Source organism: Ananas comosus, linkage group 14, assembly GCF_001540865.1.
Source record: "Ananas comosus cultivar F153 linkage group 14, ASM154086v1, whole genome shotgun sequence".
NCBI classification, from domain to species: Eukaryota; Viridiplantae; Streptophyta; class Magnoliopsida; order Poales; family Bromeliaceae; genus Ananas; species Ananas comosus.
In genome coordinates, this window is record NC_033634.1 from 11,419,144 (window position 1) to 11,438,732 (window position 19,589).

At 37.4% G+C, this 19,589-nt stretch overlaps 2 protein-coding genes across 3 annotated transcripts; one reads left to right on the forward strand and one right to left on the reverse strand.

Moving 5' to 3' along the window:
* On the forward strand, positions 332-4,687 carry LOC109720657 (growth hormone-regulated TBC protein 1). The gene is made up of 7 exons (XM_020247912.1): positions 332-1,552; positions 2,414-2,530; positions 2,602-2,780; positions 2,880-2,973; positions 3,329-3,406; positions 4,043-4,144; positions 4,294-4,687. Exons 1-7 carry the CDS (start codon positions 980-982, stop codon positions 4,423-4,425), a joined length of 1,275 nt encoding a protein of 424 aa, XP_020103501.1. The 5' UTR covers positions 332-979; the 3' UTR covers positions 4,426-4,687.
* On the reverse strand, positions 7,543-19,513 carry LOC109720112 (protein ENHANCED DOWNY MILDEW 2-like). 2 transcript variants are annotated; one of them, XM_020246997.1, is made up of 19 exons: positions 19,341-19,513; positions 18,562-19,023; positions 18,370-18,466; positions 17,400-17,447; positions 17,129-17,274; positions 15,571-15,667; positions 15,366-15,467; positions 13,647-13,894; positions 13,463-13,555; positions 12,813-13,268; positions 12,346-12,490; positions 12,139-12,240; positions 11,654-11,746; positions 10,674-10,715; positions 10,399-10,509; positions 9,904-9,975; positions 9,672-9,790; positions 9,484-9,547; positions 7,543-9,386 (listed from the first exon to the last, which is right to left on the reverse strand). In XM_020246997.1, exons 2-19 carry the CDS (start codon positions 18,975-18,977, stop codon positions 7,827-7,829), a joined length of 4,011 nt encoding a protein of 1,336 aa, XP_020102586.1. In that variant the 5' UTR covers positions 18,978-19,023; positions 19,341-19,513; the 3' UTR covers positions 7,543-7,826. The 2 variants fall into 2 exon arrangements, with proteins under 2 accessions (XP_020102586.1, XP_020102585.1); XM_020246996.1 differs by having other exon boundaries at positions 18,562-19,034.

The following is a 19,589-nucleotide window of genomic DNA, read 5'->3' on the forward strand; positions in this document are numbered from 1 at the left end:
ACTTAACCTCCACAGCCATCAATGCTCACGTGGTGCTTGTATGGCGGAGATAGGACCAATCTTGTAAATATAAATTTTATAGGGCTAATTTGTAGAAAAAAAATTCTAAAGGGGCTAAATGCAAAAAAAAAATCTAAAAAATATAAAAATAAAATTAAAATAAACATTGCTAAATGCTAACAACCCCAACCATCAATCATCTCAGAGGTCATGATGACCACCACCATCATCACATGACCATCACATGCCATCCATCATCCATTCATCCCACCATCATCTTCATCATTAACACATCAACCCCAAAAAAATAGAAAATAAAAAAAAACAAAAAAAAAACAACAACAACACCATCACCTCTCTCTCTCTCTCTATCTCACCTCTCTCTCTCTCTCTCTCCATTTACTTCAATCCCCCCAAATCCAAAGGAAGAGCTCTCTTCTCTCCTCATCAATGGACACCCCCCACTCTCTCTCTCTCCCCCCATCTCCTTCCACAAGGTAAAAGAAACCAAAACCAAAAAAAAAAAAGGAAAAAAAAAGCTTCTTTTTTGGTTCTTTTTTTTAAAAAAAACCATTTCAATCTTCATGGGAGGGGAGTTTTGGGCTGTTCCAGGTGATAGGATTTGTGGGTTTGTCTCAGATTATCATCTAAAGCAGAAGAAGCATCTGGGATTAGAGCCTCTTTATGTTCTCCCTCCCCCACCCCTTCTTTGTCCCATTCAAAGATTGCAACTTTTTCAATACATTAATGCACACCCTCACCATTAGTTCAACAAAAACCATCTTTTTAAACCACTTTTTTTAGTTTTTTCCATCCCATTTGTGGATCCAGAGCAAGGATTCTGTGTGTATGATCCTTCATTCAGATGCCCACTTTGTAAAAATGTCACCTTTTCCTCATTCTTAGGTGAAAAAGTTCCCCTTTTTTTTGTATTAGTGTGGTAAATTCATACAATTTTTAGTTGTGATTAGTATTTATAATGTTTGGAGCACAAACACATAGAGAACTCTCCCATGAGTTCACCCCCACATTGAGAAGAAGAAGAACATTGTGGAACTCCCCCGCTGCCGCCTCCGCGTCCGCCTCCGCGGCGGCGGCGGCGGCGGCGGCGGCCGCGGCCATAACCGCCGCTAAAAGATCCAATTCCAATGTCCTGTTATCAGTTAAATTCGAGGACCTTTACGGTTTCACCGTCGAGGGCAATGTCGACGATGTGAATGTCCTCAATGAGGTGAGTGAGAGGATAAGGCAACAAGGGAGGGTGTGGTGGGCACTCGAGGCGAGCAAGGGCGCAAATTGGTACTTGCAGCCCCGGATTTCGTCGAATTCGGAAGGGATTAGTGTGGCCTCTTTGAAGCTCTCGGTGCTCGCTAATTCGATCACGCTGAAGAGGCTCATTCGGAAGGGGATTCCGCCCGTTTTGCGGCCCAAGGTTTGGCTCTCGGTCTCCGGCGCCGCGAAGAAGCGGTCGACGGTGCCGGAGACGTATTACGATGAGCTGATACGCGCAACCGAGGGTAAGGTCACCCCCGCCACACGGCAAATCGATCATGTGAGTTTCTTGTGAACCCACTTTGATTTGATTTGGTTCTTATTTGGAATGATCATTTCCGACGAGGCCAATATGAATCATCAATCAGTAGTAACTTGTGATTATTTGGGAACTTACCATGGATCGACGCTTGCGAAATGACGACAAATTTGATGAGATCCTTTATGTTTTTTATTTTTTTTCCTTTGAAAATGTTATGAATAGATCCATTTTGCTCCTGTGAGTGTTATGCTTCGTTCGCTTGTTGATACGGTCGCAGGTCAAACTCCTCGCTAAACACTATTTGAACAATTAACAAGTAAAATATATCCCAAGTTTGTTAAGGAAACATAAGCGGGATGTAGATGGAAAAAATGGCGCAGATCGTTTATTTATGTAGATTTATTTCAAATCATGCTGAGTAATTAGATTAGATTATTTCTGTAGATTTGCATGTCGAAAGTACCTAGTTTATTGATAATTATTTAACTTCATTTTCTGGGCTTTAAGATCGTGCTCAAATATGCGGTTTCGAAAATTTAGTGATGTAAAAATAATTTGTCCGCGTATCATATATCAGGGTTAAGTTCATTTTTCAAAGAGCTACAGTAAGCACATAAAAAATCTCTTCACTTTGGATTTGTGATCCATTTCTTGCATCGGAAATAGCTCAAAATTATCATCTATAAGTAATAGTTGTCTAATTTGCATGGATAACATCATAAAATTATCGATAGAGATTTAGCGAGGCTCAGATTCTCATAAATGTATCTCCATATTAAATGAAAATGTTTTTGTAAATTATAAAGAAGGGCTTGTAATTCGACTATTGGTTATCGTTAAATCACGAAAGTTTATAATTTCTTCATTTACTAAATCCAGGATCTGCCCCGGACTTTTCCGAGTCACCCATGGTTGGACAGCGAGGAGGGTCAGGCGTCTCTTCGACGAGTACTCGTCGGATATTCTTTTCGAGACTCAGAAGTTGGATATTGCCAGGTGCCAAAGTATTTCTAATAATTCGTGACTCGTATACGGACGGCAGCGCTGACGACAATTCATTGGCGCAGGGTTTAAATTACGTTGCTGCTCTACTACTGCTGGTAATGAAGACCGAGGAGGACGCCTTTTGGATGCTCGCCGTCCTCTTAGAAAATGTGTTGGTGAACGATTGCTACACCGATAATCTCTCGGGGTGCCATGTCGAGCAACGGGTATTCAAAGACCTGCTTGCGAAAAAATGCCCCAGGTTTGGCTCTTTATTTTTTTAAAAAAATTCGCATCCTTTACTACTTATTTGCGGAATGTTGGTGGGTTCGTAAATTTTACTTGCGGCTAAACCATGCAGGATAGCCGCTCATTTGGAAGGTTTGGAGTTCGACGTATCTCTTGTAGCGACTGAATGGTTCCTGTGCCTCTTCTCTAAGAGCTTGCCTTCAGAGGTTAGACGAAACTATTCGCGGATTACGTAATGTTTCAGAATCGATTTCGATTTCGATTACTACCATCTAAGATAAATGGAGCAGGTAATTTTCAATTTCGATCGGATATATAAATAAGAGACTATGTCGCAAAAAGGAAGTGCTGGTCTAATCTCAGTACTCAGTAGCTATCTCCGACAACAAATTAGGCAACAAATATATCCGATCTACGTGTGTTTATCGCTTTAGCTCTTGATTTCTTTTTGGAAATTACAACCTCGAATCTTTGCTCGAATAACCGTCGCTAACTATTATTGAAAAATCGATATCTCGCGTTCAAGTTTCCTAATGAGAGTCTCTTGAGAATTGTTTTCAGACAACTCTGCGGGTGTGGGATGTTCTTTTCAACGAGGGCGCGAAAGTTTTGTTCCATGTAGCTTTAGCAATCTTCAAGGTATTATGCTCTTTACTCATTTCATTAGTTACATTAAAGGGTTGTTTAGTTGCCTGTAATTGCAACAGTACTGCAGTTGTAACTACAAATGGATGCAAATCCAATGTTTGATTTGATGGATTTGAATCAAACTGCTGTAGCAGAGATTGCACAAGAAGGCCTAACTGCAACAGCTGGAACTATGCCCAAATTGGCCACAGTTTCAATTGCAGCAATTGATGAAAGTAAATTAAAACAAAAGACAACCTTACCTCCTTAATCATTTTTTAGATAGAATATATATATTTTTTCTACTTTGGAGGTAATTTTCACCACCACATATATAAAATGATAAATTTTGAAAATATACTTCTCAGCCGCATGCAACTAAACAAATTATTTATAGTTACAAGCTACAACATTTCCTAGTACATCCAGTCGGACAATATGTATGTAATTATAATTGCTGTATTTTCAATTGCATGCATTTTCAACTACACTGCATTTCTAATTACATCCAACCAAACGGCCGTTAATTTACATTCTCTACGAGCGCTAGCTACCTCACCGATGTTCTTAAACTAAAAACATAAACCTTTAGTTCGGGTTATAGCCAGTTTTGTTGCGCGTGTTTTAAGCTTTTAGAGATGATTGCAGATGAGAGAAGAGGACTTGCTTCGCACCCATCACATCGGCGACGTAATTGACATTTTACAGACTACCACCCACCATCTATACGACCCCGACGAACTGCTCACCGTAAGCATTTAAAGTTTTCGCCAGTTGGTCGGAATCAGAGTCTATGTAAATACTAATATATAAGCTAATTGCATGACAATCGACGAAACTGCAACTGAGTTCGATATTCTTACGCGGCTCACTTGAGAATGATTTTATTTTTGCGCCAGGTCGCGTTTGATAAGATCGGTTCCATGACGACGAACACGATAACGAAGGAAAGGAAGAAGCAGGAGCCGGCGGTCATGGCCGAGCTCGACCAACGGCTCCGAAGGCTGAATTCTATCAAGTTGGATGAATGATGAAGTCAGACATATCACAACATGGGGTTTGGTTTTCTGCCACCCAACAACAACAACAACAACAACAACAGCAAAAGGAGTCCTTTTTTTTCTTTTTTCTTTTTTTCCTTTTTTTTTTGGATCTTGATGAACTACATATGGTTCAAGATTTTGAGAAAAATTTCTCTATGAATTAGGGCATAGCAATTGATTGTATCAACAATCATGTTAATGTGTGGAAATTGTTCAGTATAAAAGATGAGCCTTTTCATTTGCAGTGGAACTTTTCTTCTTCTTTTTTATTTTAACATAAATGTCAACAAGAACTTTAAGATAACTATGATTATAAGGTAAATCTTCTTGGATTTTAATAGTGAGTTTGCTTGAATTTACTTGAATTGAATAGTAAGTTTAGAGGATTGGACATCAAATTTGGCATATTGTATTACAATTTATTTGATTTCTAAGCTTTAAATTGAGAGTAATAATTAAATCAAATAATGATATATTAATGATGCAGCTAGTTTAGTTTTAGAGTTTCTGAAAAACCGTGACTCAACCAAGCTGGGCTGAAAATTTCGTTGAATTCAGCAATTTTTTCAATCTATGCGAAAAGTTTTTAAATGGGTATAACTTTTCGCTCAAATGTTCATTTTTAGTATGCAATTTCAAATAGGAAAATACTTTTTGAGATCTATGCGTCAAACGACAAAGTCGTTCCTGCCAAGTTTGAGACCCAAATTCAACTGTTTAGATCTCCGTTTTTATATTTTTAGGTTATTTTTGAAAAATTTTATATATATTTTTTTAAGTCGGGTTATTTCTGATAGGTTTAGATTTACAAATATGTTAGGATTTATTATAGTAGGATTCATGTATCGCCCGTATATATGTACATGACGTTCGATTAGCTTTTTTTAAGTTGATTAATAATATTTGTCTTTGTCAAGAAATTATGTTCTCCGCGTATCTCTTTTTCCGTTCTTGTGCTTTTTTCCCTCTAAATGCCATTTAGGCATGCGTCAATTGATCTATCTTTTAATAACAAGATTTTTTTTTTTTCCACATTTAAATAATTTTTTGACAAAAAAAATGTACTTACTTATGCAAGCTAAAACTGCAGGAAAATGGGTTGTCATCCAAGTGATCAAAATCTTTGACCAAAATGATATCCCAATGCCCTAAGGTATCGTTTGGTTCGGGAATAAGCAAAAAGTGGGTATTCCAGGAATAGGTATAAATTGAGGTACAAGCGGGGATTAGATCAATTTTACGTTTGGATGAAAATTGGGTTATTTATGGGAATAAGAAAAATAACATTTGGTTAGATAAGATGGAATAAGAATTAAAGTGGGTAGTTATAAATAAATATTAATAATATTATTTCTTTCTTTATATTAGAATTAGAATTTTTATATTTTATATTTATATTTTAAAATTTAAAATTTTAACTTTTAAATTTCAAAAATTCAAAATTAAAATTTTAAATTGAAAATCTCAAATTTTACAAAATTTTAAATTTTAAATTTTAAACTTTAAATTTAAGATCAAATTTAAATTTGAAAAAAAAATGAAATTCAAATTTAAAATTTTAAAAATTTAAAATTTCAAAATTCAAATTTAAAATTTAAAATGTGGAATTTAAAATTATAAACTTTAATTTTGAGATTACAAATTTTAAAATTTAAATATAATTTATTATAATATTTTAAATTTTAAATTTAAATTTTAAATTTATTAAAATTTTAAATTTTAATTTATTTTAATATTTAAATATAATTTGTTATAAAATTTATTATAATATTTAAATATAAATAATATGTATTAATATAGTACAATTAATAATTTAATAATAAAAATAATATATTATAATATATAATATATTATATTTATATAATTTAGTTTTAATTTATTTTTTAATTTTAATTAAGTTTGAAATTAAGCATGGGAATAGCACTATTCCATCAAAATGATGGAATAGTAAAAAGCTTGCTATTCCGGGATAACTGGGAATATCAAGCTTTGACCGGGATAAAATATCCCGGTAAAAAATGATCCCGTTTGGCGGAATAGCGGGGATAACTTTCGTTATCCCCGCTTATCCCCCGAACCAAACGGGGCCTAAGAGTTTCTTTTTTTCCTCCTTTGAGAGAGATCTAAGGGGAGGAATGACTTGACCAGGGCTCAATATTCATCATAAAAAAAAGTTGTTCTGGAGCAAATAATTTAAGATGTACTGGCACAATGTGAGAAACAGCTGCATCAGATCTTAGACAATAAACCAATACAACAAATGTGGCCTCTATCTTATATTCAATTAGAAACAAAAGTTGACTAGGGATATATATACTCTTTTTGTTGCATTGGTGTTGAGTGGCATAGCACTAACCCATTCCTATTCTCTAGTGATGTATTATTATGCTGGCCTCATGTTGTCTCCACTTTTACCTCCCCCTTTCCTCGAAGCTCGAAAGCTTCGATTTCGTGCGCAGAACTGAATCGGATAGAATAAGATGAGAGGTACTCAGAAACTCTTTGGAGATTGCAAGAGGTACTCAAGCAATTGTGTTCGATTCAGGGTATGCAGATCGAACGCAATTCAGACCATCGTGATTCCCAGTGCCTCCGAAATTTTGAACCCTTGTTTCTACCACAAGCATTAGCAACAAATGGTGGCCTAAGTGTGACAGGCTCTGAGCAGCTCATTTTTAAATTTGAAGAGCCAAATTGGTTCCCAAACTCACATAGTGAGCCTATTAGGTTTTCGAATTGGTGCGTGTATAGTGCAGCTGTTGTTATCTACACTATCTTTCTTGGCAAATTCTAAGCCTCTTGATTGCTTCTCCATATTTGTATTTGTAACCCTCTACATAAAAATATATTTAGCCCGACAGATAGAGGTTATACAGAAGTGGTGTTTATGTAGAGCTACTTAAAGAAGCACAAATACTTGCTCCCAACAGCTTTTGGCTGCAGCAGCAAAAGAGAGGCCACGAATTCTGAGTCTCAGTTCCAGGAGATTTAGATGTCCTATGTCACCTTATTCAAACCCAAAACGAAAAACAAAAAAAAATCAAAAAGAAAAAAGTAGTTAGTAGAAACCTAAAAGGTAATCTCTAGGCAAAAATGCATCATTCATAGGCTTATGCGTTGATTCACTATCACAAAAAGATTCACCTCAATCTCATCTCTGGAAGATTTAAGTCAAATGATAACTTTGCTCAAAACCAGATTATAACATACATAGCAGCACAGGAAGGAGATAAAAGATCTACAGGAAATTTCAAGTGATAAACAAACACACATAACTAAAATGTAGGATAATTTCTTAACATCTATTTACAGCAACCGAGTCTCGGCAAGCGCTACTCATGTCGGAATGGTGTAATACGAACAACGAAGGCGCAAACAAGTCGCCAAAGTCAGCCGTCAATCCACCCACCGGACGAGCCGTGATGCGGATAAGGGTTTTGAGGCCTAGGCCTAAATCCCGGCATGGGATCGGGTGGCGGCATGCTGTCCCGTCTCATCATGGCGTGCATGTCATACGTGCCGCTCACTCCCTGGTGATGATAGCCATGGTTTCCGGGCATCATATAGTTGGTCTCATCAAGGCGGGGCGCATACCTATCCATGGCCGATGTCCCTGCATTCGGTGTCGATAACGCATACGAGGACGAAGATGGAAAAACACCGCTCGGCAGGCCAACCCTTGGTTCCAAACCCCCAAACGAATATCTGTTGTTCCGTTCTAGGTAATCGTCTCCTTGCATGGCATGCGACCTCTGCGGCACCCTTGTATCCCCAGGGGCATCCCCCAATCTCCCAAAGCCATTGAAATCATCGAGAAACGGGCTCCTTCGAAAGGGCTCGGCGGTGCTGCTTCCGATCGCAAAGTCTGGGTACCGTTCCTCCGAGGTACGTCTCGGATAGTCTCCGATTCCAATGCCACTGGCAGACCAATTGTGGGAATTGCCACTATAAAATCCTTCATTGTTCGGTGCAGTGTACTTCCGCACTAACTCCTCAATATTATCGTCGAGGGCGCTTGTGTTAAGCCCAGTAGTTGGCATAGTTCCGTATTCCGGGCGGGGCAAGGAGTAGCTCCCATATTGATTCAACCTCTCTAGGGGAGTTTCGATAGGTTCCAACACGCATTGGCCAATAGGCTGGTTTCTCCCTCTAGAATCAGTGGGAGAGATGCTCATGTCCGACAAAGCATCTATATTTACAAACTGTAGTCCCTCCGCCATTTTACTCTGCCTCCTCCTCCTCTTACGCTTCTTGCTATTTTGGTTTTCAGGTGATTTCCTCTTGTAGTGAGATCCAATATCCCTATTATTTCCTCTCTCTTCATTTCTCACATTAGTGTCTACGCGGGATCCCTTATCATTTCCTCTCTCTTCATTTCTCGCATTAGCGTCTACGCGGGATCCTGAACTCTTGCTGTCTTCCCTCCAAGCCTCTTTCTCTCTTGGCTTAGAATCTATGCATGTGAAGCCTACGTTCTCGACATGTTCCCCGCATGTCTCCTTTTCTTTCGAATTTGCATCAATGCGGGATCCAAGGATCCTGTTGTCTTCACCCTTGTTCGCATTTTCATTCACGATATTGGCATCTTCCTTCTGGATCTCTCTTACTTTCGAAGTAGAATCTGTACGTGATACCGCAATTTCGCTATCCTCCCTCCAAGTATCTTTCCCAGACACATTAGAATTAGAACCTTCTTGTTCATATTCCACGTCCATATGATTCTCCACACAAAGCGCTGCTTCTTCTTCCACTTGGATTGTGTCCTCTAAGAATTCAGTTTCAATACGGGCCTCATCGAACTCTCGAGATAGGTGGCCATTTTCCGTTGCTATTTCCATGTGCCTCAATGTCCAATCCTGACGGCTCCATAGATAGAGTACCGGCGGTTTCACATTCCACTGCTCAATTTGCTTGTCTTGATCATCGACAGATCCAGGCAAATAAAATGCCTACAACACAAAAAATGGAAATTAATTTAGCCTTAGTAGAAAAAGACCATTTGATGAAGTTCATAAAAATCGCATTAAAATGGAAAAGTTTTCCTACCTTTCCCCGTAGAATTTCACCATCCTCCCATATTAAGTCGTACGGAGTCTTCTTCTTCTCTAATCTGGTGGAAACAGGAGAAGCAAAAGGCAAGGTAAAGAACACAAAAAGGTCAGGGGACTACTTGTGAACTTTCAAAATCATTGTAAAAAAAGGAAACTTCCAAGGAGAGCAAGATTACACGATACCTCTGAGTCTCCTGGGGAACAATAAGAATAAGGAGCTTTGGCTTGAAAGTTAGGGCTTTGTCGATAAATTTGTTCGCAAGGGCTGCTTTGACACCAAATGGCGGATTAAGCCCCATGATCTGCTCAAAGCAAAGAACACGAGTAAATATTTCTCATCCGAGATCTTTAAGGACTTAATGACAGAGCAGGATTCACCTTTCAAAAAGAAACAGAAAAGAAATTAAATTCCTACCAGTTGTGATCCCATGGGTAGTTCCTTTGGGTGCACCTTCATCCAGTCCCGCTTTTCGAAGTTGAAATCATTCTGCAAACCATCATTAATCATGTCAAAAGTGTTATATCCTTTTTTTTCCCTTTTTTGCATGCATGCGTATGTGCATGAGCATGTGTGGTGGCTTGGTGGTGGCAGTGAAATGTGGGTTCACGGAGGGGAGCTTAAAGATGCATTGTTAGTTCCCGATTTACTATTTTCTCTTGTAAGTGACCATCTTCTAATGGGATTTAATAATCATTCAGGAACTGAAGTGCATTATGTGGCAGAAGTTCAGGGACGTGCCAAGAGGCAATACAGGGTAGTGTAGGGATTGTCAAAACAATTTTCGGCCGTTTCTTCTTTTCTATTTTTTATTCTCCGAGAAATGGAAGTCGATATTTAACACGAAATTCTAAGAGAAAGAGAAGTCTCTAGGTCCAAAACACTTCTGGAGCACTGAAAGTTTTAGCTTACCTTCGGCTGCAGAACATCGTAATTTTTGTAATTGCACCTTTTCCTGGCTGCATCGAGTTTTTCTTGCATTATTAGACTGAAGTCGTTAGCACCACAGCAGAAGTCAACAATCTGAAAGCAAATGCATACAACAGTAAAGAATCAGATAATATATATAAAAGAAAGGTGAGGCGGAGAAAAGCTTATAAAGATTTAAATATATAAGAAAAACTACGAATTCATATACATCGAGCAGGCATGGTTGTGATATGTTAATATTAGTGAAACAGACATACCGTGTCGCCAGGTTGCACATACCATTGAAGCTTGTCAGCAATCTGCAGTGGGGGGGTGGAAGGATGGTGTTAGTGATTAAAATAATGAAGCAAAATTGACGGACCGGATAAGCAGTAGTCACTGAAGCAGTATCAAAAAGCTAAAAATGAAACAATTAAGCAGCCATGACTCGCGAACAACATCAAAATATTCACATAAAACACTAGCAAACCTTATCCTCAGTGAATAAGAGAATAGGCAAAACTTCTATATTTCCAATTTGATGTCCAAAGGTTCATAGAAACTGAAATGGCCGTTAATAACAAATAGGAACTCATTTTTACTCCATCCACAAAAGACTCATTGACGAAAGAGGCTGTCCAGTTACATAATTGGTGACTGAACTTGGGCCATCAAACTTGAATTTGTTGCAATTGACGTTTTCCCAAATAAGGGATCTCCAGGAGTACTAAGATTCAGGCGGCACACTCATCTCAAAGTATTAAGATTCAACTGCCGTGTCATCTCCATGGCAACTTCATCAGCAGCCACATGATGTCCAAGAATGAAATGGCAACCGAATCCGTGCCATGTCATCACTTCATTAGAAAAATTTAAAAGGGATGACCTTATTGAAACAGAGATTAAAGCTCAGTTCATTAATCCAAAATGAATTGAATCTAGATGACCAAAGTGGAAGTCTGTCATATGTTCTTCAACAACCAGTACTCTAATTTATCCAAAATAAGCAGTTTTTTCTTTTTGCACTTCCAGACTCATTTACAGAGAGGACCAAAGAAGTTAGTTTACAACAATGATCGAGAGGTCATCTGAATTTTTCCAACTCAAAATGAAAGGCAGAAAAAGTGAAAGCAGAAGCTACATGGCCGTTAATGATGATGACACTAGTGATGATGAAAACTGCCAAAGATGCACACAAGAATTAATCATAAAGTGAAATTTGAACCAACTTCACAAACCAGATGCCAATTGCATATACCTCCTTGAGCTTGTCCGGTTTTGTAAAATGACGACCAAAGGAAGTGTAGCGCATCCCATGAATGAAAGGTGCAAGATAAACTTTGAGCTTACCCTGCAAAAACAGTTTAACTATTGTAAAAGGTATAATGTACAAATCACGAAGAAAGGGGGGAAATAATAATAACGTTGCAGCTTTTGTGGTAAAATTCTTAGCTAATTTAAATGTAACATTTCTTCCCTGAAGAACAATATTTTCACAGTTATAAAGAAAAACATGATCAACACAAAAAACTGAAAATGAGATTAGGCAAGAAAATTAAGCCTATTTAAACAACAGATTACCAACAAATAAGCTACACACGTAACACCTCAAAATGAGAAAGAGAAAAACATACAAAATAGTACCAACAAACACAAAAAAATGACTTTTTACAGAATATTATTAAGTGTAAAAAAAAAACTATCAAAATATACGCAATTGGAAAATAAAAGAAATATACGCACATTCCACTTAATCAACTGCTTCACAATCTCAGGCTCACACAAAGCTTTTGCGTCCTCGAGGTTTCCCCCTTCATCTATTTTCTGTATTGCTGCTTGTATAGCCTACAAGTTAAAATCCAATTAGGGTGATATCGAAAAACCAAGTTTACTTTCTATTGGATCCTTCTCATGTTAAGCTAGACATTATCCTTGCAATCATTTAGATACCTCAAGAGAAACCTCAATCTTGCCGCGTGTGATAACTTTGTCAATGTGTTTTGCAGAGTATGCATAAGTTGATGGCATCGTGCGATTTGAGATGACATTGTCCAATTTTATAGAAGAGGAAACCTTTTCCATTATAGAAATGATTCTGAAACACAAAAAAATCATATCAAATCATACCAGCATCATATGGCCTACGAGTTGGTAATGGTCAGAAACAAACCTTGCTGGCTCACAATTTAGGCTCAACCTAAAAGGAACAAAATAAATGCGGCACAAATTTAAGCATGCCAATAGATCCCTAGGCATGTCAAACTACAATTGCAAAGTTGGCTGACTAGTAAATTAATTACGGAATGTTGAGTTGGTTGCCGAAAGCTCCAACCAAATGCACAAAAACAAATAAAGAAGTCGATGTGCAAAAACTGACACAGTGACACTACAAATAAATAAATAAGTTAATAACTTACTTCTTTTCTGTCTCACTATCTATACCAGGAAACGAGCTGTGTATCACTTTCCCTGTAGGAGTTGAAGAAGCAGTGGGTGCAGCTAAGGTTTTTGCCTTCCCCTTCATAGGTTGTTTATCAATTTCTGAAGCAGTTCCCTCAGCTTTATCCAAGTCAGAGCGTACTTTCTCCTTCATAGGCTTTACTTTCTTGGGAGCGGCAACTGGATGCTGGGTTTTAACACTTCTTGCAATTTTGACTAATGGTTTACTTTCTGCTATAAACTTTTCTTTCACAATTCTCGGTTTTACAGAAGCCCGATCTAAAGACAAGTCATCAGAAACTGGCTTTTTCTTCTTCAACAAATTCTGGAGTTTCTGTTTCTGGACTTCTGTAGCTGTCTTCTTTTCAGGATCATCAGGAAAGACAATATGGTTTCTAACTGGAGTTCGAATATTTTCGTCCATTTTATGTTTTCTGGGAAAATAAAAAAAGCTTAGTAATAGGTATGCAAGATGATTATGGTTTCTAATTTTAGTTTGAAGGTCTTCATTGATTTAATTTGTACGTTTACTGGCAAAAATAAAAAGAGGTTAATAATGAGACAAAGTGAAGTGAAAATGCATTTTCACAAACTAATAAAACAAATAAGAAAGGAGGTTAAAGCGTACAGGCAATAAATCAAAATTCTTCGATTGGGTAGTAGTTCGTCCCAAGCCCTCTGTATAATACCTTCCTCTTCATCATCTTCAAAGCAAATTTCACTGGATGAAAAGAAAGTTAGTACAAAAATGTACAAGAGAGAGGAAAAGACGGAGTAGCTTCACCAAAGAAACATTAAGAACTGCTAACTACCTTGGTAAGCATTTTTTGTGGTACGATTTGGGACAGCGTCTGCACATTGCAAAGCGCAAGTCATCATTTTCTTTATCCTCCATTCCTTGACAGGTAACACAGAAATGTGAAGGACAAGTAAATGTTGTCCCAGAACTAATCTTTCTCTCAGATTCTGATGCTTCGGCTTCATCCTTGGGAAAGAGTAGTTTGGCGACACACTTGGGATGGTAGAAGCGTCCACAAGTGGCAATAACGCATCGAAATACCTAAAAAAGCATCAGTGGCATTAATGCATCGAAATCCTTAAAAAAATAATGGTGATGTGAAGTTAGCATGCACACTGAAGAACAACTAGGAGCGGATACCAAACTGAGATTTATTATTTCCAAATAATAACAAATGAACTGTACACTATAATTACTCCGAAGACTATTGCACAAAGACTCGTTTGGATGTCCAAATAAGTTAACCCCTGAACTTAGTAAAAGTTTCTTTATGGCCTCAAAGCAATAGGCAAATAAGTAATTTTAGATAAACAAAGAACGAAGATATCTATTTTGTTCCCATTGTGCCATAAAGGTATTCAAATAAAATATTTATCTGTAATACTCATCTAAGCCATACATGTACTAAAATAAAGTAAATTTTCCAAAATCACACGCAACATTTTTCCCATTCATGGGATTCAAAGTTTACAATTGCTTTAAAGGCCTTTTTGATCACACTATATACATAGTTAAGGAAATATACTGATATGCCAAACGTGATGATGCAGTCAGCTTAATTAGGTTCTGTTAGGTACATGCAGGCAAGTCAATATACTCCAGTTTTAATCAGACCTACTGCATATTAGAATTCAGATAAGTTGGATCAAATCTATTAAAATTGAGTTGAATAGGGCAATGTACATTTCATATATAACAGGATCATAATTCGGCCATGAGTTTAGTCTTTTAATTTGGAAGATCATTGAATTAACTTCAACTACATACTTTAATATTGCCCTTTTCAAGCATCATTGAATTGATTGGGGATTCTATTGTATTTCACGTCTCTAAACAAGAGCAGTACAAAGGTTAGTACAAATCTGGATTCAACATTCTGATATTAAAAAACTAAGAAGTCGCATGGTAGTCAGTAGATGGGTTCAAAGAGGGTTGAATAGTTAAGGACTTCCTTTTGGGGCCAAGTGTTTCCATATATCTGAGAAAGGAGGGATCCACGAATGCAAAAATGTATAATTCCTCTCTTCCCAACTTAATTGTTATTATTATTATAATAATTGTCTACAACCTAATTTTCTCTTTTCTATATTTAGTTCCAGGTTATTATTATTATAGTTCTGTATAGCCAGCTTATACTAGCCTTCATAACCGCCAATTATCTTGCTACATTTCACTTCATGTTCTTCATTTTTCTATGCACGGTGATTTAGTCGGTGCAAAGATGAGAAAAAAACAAAACTCTTTGCATCCTCCCTTAGTTTCGTAGGTACATCGTTACAGGAAGACTATGTGCATGCTATATGCGAAAGCTAAATGTAAGAAACATGTCTCTGATCTTGTCAAAGAAAGAGAAGAACAAAAGAAAAAAGATAAACAGGAAGATGATATGTTGTTTGCATGTTATAACACAAGGCTTTCTCAAAGTGATAGAATAATAAAATTAGAAACTTTTCAAAGATACATGAGCTGACAATAAGATAGATGGAAGCAAATTTGAGCTAGACTATTATACCTCAGCAGTACCAACTTCTTTATTAGAGGACCCCAATTTTCCACAAGCAAAGCACTGGTGCTCCTTCAATTCACAATTCTTGCATAGAAAGTTTTGGATTGCCTGCAATTGCATGAATGATAGAAAGGATAATTAATTTTCACATACATAGCTTCCACAGGAACCAAACAACAAAAATCTAGTAACAAGCTCAATGTAGTAATACCTCTACTTGTGCCCTTGTGTAGCCAAGCGATCTACAAAACGAGTCTTCGCCATCTCTCCTGGTGGCATGGAAGGACCTCATGCATTTACCTTCACAACTGCATGAAAAATTTCAAGTATAAGTTCTTCCAAAAGGGAACACAGAGTGCATATGCCACCTTTTTGTACATATCCTCACAAAACAAAGATAACGATAAGACTCTGTAGACATTCAGATAAAACTAATCCTTGCATGAAAAGCATATCTATGCAAAGATTAAGAACAAACTTAAATAAACTTATGATGCTTAGAGAGATCAAAAACAGAAACCAAGTCCTAGATGCACCTGAAAGAAATAGATATGGAAATATATATGAAGGAACACAGTTTTTTGGAAGGTAAACGGTCATTAATTGATGTACAGAATCTCAGAATGTACAGAAATACAGAGAGGTTCAGCTACAATACAGCAGTTAATTTGTGCCTCCATGTAAAAACCAGTACATAATTCACCTAGGAGCACTAAGTATAGACAGCGATAAAGCAACAGAAGAACACATCAAAGGCAGACAAAGATATTTTGCAAAACTATTTTTGTATATACACCCTTGTGAGTATGTAAAATTGTGTCAATACCCCTGCAACATTAGTATTTGCAGGTATACCCCTGAAAACCTTGCTTAGTTGGATGGCTGTCCCGCCTCGGGCATCTAAGCAAAAAACTCTTTCTGGCTTGATACCCCTGGTTTCTTTATAGATAACCCTGGTAGCGCATGCAGACAAATAAGCAAGGTTTTCGAGTTTGTGCAATTAATACAAACCATGCAGGGGTATCCACATAATTCTGCATATTAGCAGGGATATTATTGACACAAAAAAAGGAGAAAAAAACCTTTCTGAAATAAGCGGCAGCTAAACCAATCTGTTATAATACACCATATTACACAATCAGTTAAAAATTTGTCACCAAGCACATTTAGGATGGTGTTTGAGTGGTTACCTTAATGTCGTTCAATTAACATCATAGGGGTAAAGGCGGACACCACAATTTCACAGGCCTCATATATTACGACTTGACAGTTCATCCTACCTATTGATCAGCCTTTCCAGATCACGCATAATAATTTTTTTAACTCGGTCGCAGTAGCTAAAACATTAGTATTAGTAAGAGAATTAAATTCAAATATAAAAAGGAAATTAGAAACAAGGGGAAAAGGCCACTATGGAAATTGCTAGGAGAAATACATAGGTGTTTCTGTACAATCTTTATTAGGTAAAATTGCATAATCATTCATAGCAACCATATGGATGCTTCCCAAGCCATTTATAAAGAAAAATATATTCTTCCATTTAGACTATCATTTAACGTTCTCTTTAATGAACAGTAGAAGCTTAAAAGTCCACTCCCATCTTTCATATTTATGAATTATAACTGTCAATTTAGGTCCTAAAGCACTATCAATTTGTAAATCCCATTATACCGAAGTCTCATTTAGTGGGTTATGGGTCAGCGTAATTTAACCACACATGCACAAGCACAAATATAAATGAAGAGAAGTGAGGAATAAAAAATGCATACCATAAAAGGTCACCACCATTGTCACAAATAGCACAAACTGAATCAAAAAGATCAGAATCTTCATCAGACTCATCCCCACTATCATCTTCCATGATCTCATCAACCTCATCATCGTCAGCAATAAAAGATTGCATAGCATCTTGACCCTGAGAGAGCATTACGTCTGTAAATGCTACTAAACTAGTTTTCTATCGGTGTATACATACAGAACAGCGCATTCTACGGTCCTAAAGAACATCTTTAAGCAGCAAACAAATAGGAAACCACAAACCTCGCCAAATTTCTTTCTGGGCTTGTCCGTAAGGAACCCCATCAGAAGCTGTTAAAGAAAAATTGTCATCAGAAGTACGACCACTAGAGAGAGAAAGCAATAAGTTGAGTTCTAACAACAGCAAGATAAGGCAATAAGGGCAATATATCGTTCTTCACAAATCTAATTTATCTCCGATCAATGCTTATCCAGTCTAATATCTTTTTCCAAACAATATCCAACTTTATTAACAATAAGCACTTCTTGGGTCTAACTTTATACTTTGTTGCATCACTTTTAACAACAGTTAACCAACTGATATATAACCTAAAAACAAATATATATATATATATAGAGTGAGGCTACTATGCTATCGGAAGCACGGAGCCACGGAGCCTTCTGTGCTTCCAGCTCGTTTTCGATGTTGCGACTTTCGAATCGTCGATCGGCTCGGTTAAACTTGATCTAGAGTATTTGAAGTACCTAGAAAATAAATTTTATAATTTTACGATATCATTTGCCTAGTGAACGTAGGGGCTCAAAATCAACGGCTGAAAATAAAAATCTTACAAAATGTAATAATATGACATTAAAATTTTAAATCAAAGATATTGATCTAGTTTTATATAGTATAAAGAATTTTCTATCAAAATTTTACATGATTTGAATATTTCTACACCGTTAAACTTACAAATGGCACACTACAGCCATTGAAATTTGTTAATTTTGAGCCCATTCGATCACTAGGCAAATGATATCGAAAAATTATAAAATTTATTTTCTAGGTACTCCAAATACTCTAGATCAAGTTTAACGGAGCCGATCGACGATTCAAAAGTCGCAACATCGAAAACGAACTAGAAGTACGGAAGGCTCCGTGCTTCCGATAGCATAGTAGCCTCACTCTATATATATATATATATATATATATATATATATATATATATTTATGTTCAAAACAACAGATCTTGAGCAACAAGATAACTCATACCGCAGATTTTCCTAAAGTCTCATCTCTCTCAGCAAAAAGCCTGATGAGCGAAAGATGATCCCTCAAGTCATCCTCCGAAGGTCTAACTTCAAATTTCCTACAAAACAGATAACACGTTCGTGATTATCAAAATATAGCAAAGCTTTAGAAAGAAGACACGAAAACCCTAGAAGAAAGACAGTAGCAAGTTACACGTAAACTTTGCGCAGATGATCCCACAGGCTCTTCTCCGACGACTCCGGATTCTTCCTGAGAAAGTGGAGCATCTGCACGGTGACCATGATAGTCCGGAAACTCTGCTCGTAGCTGTTCCGCGGCTTCAAGAGAGTCATCCATCTGCCGTCCTCCTTCGAGAGCACCGATATTTCAGGTTGCTTCACATCTTGAAACCCTAGCTTCCACACACTGACCTGCTTATACACCTTCTGAAGCCCTCCGTCGGTAGTGCCATGCAAGAAAACCTCATTTTCCGACTCATTAGGTTTCTCCCCACCGTCGAAGTGGAGAGGCAACACCGCGAACGATATGGGCGACTCGTCCCCATCGACAAAGTAGTAATTTGTCACCGCCTCCGGCACGATCTCCTCCTCATCATCCGAGGAAGCCATAATTTACCCCAGAAATCCAGAAACTGAGGCAATGGGACACACACAACTGCGAAATCCCTTAGAAATCCAAGATCTTATCAGTTCATTCGCCAAATTTCGATTACTCCAAACAGATTACGCAAAACCCTAAGACAAATTTACCCCCATAACTAGACCCAATCCGCCAACTACACCAAAATGCGGGATCTAATTCTACAATCCACTGCTTTAAAAAGTAAAATTTAACTAAATTTTGCACGTAAACAGCGATTAAAATTCCCAAATACAAAACAAAGATTGATCTTTTATTCCAAAAAATCAACGAAAATCACCGGAAATGGGGAAAAATTTCAAAAGGGGAAAGCATAAAGAGAAAACCCGTACCGATCGCGGAGAGAGAACACGCGGATCCTGAAAATTGAAGAGGAGGGAGGAAATCGAAGGAGAAATTGGTAGTAATCGATCGGATTATGGAGGCGAACACCCCAAACCCTGGATTTCGTGTTTCCGTTTTGGGGAAAGAAGCGTGCGGGGAAAATTAGCACGTGGGAGACGCCACGGTGTAAATTTGCATAACCACCCCTCCCTATAGGATATTTTGAGATAGATACACTATAATTTAATTTTATATTT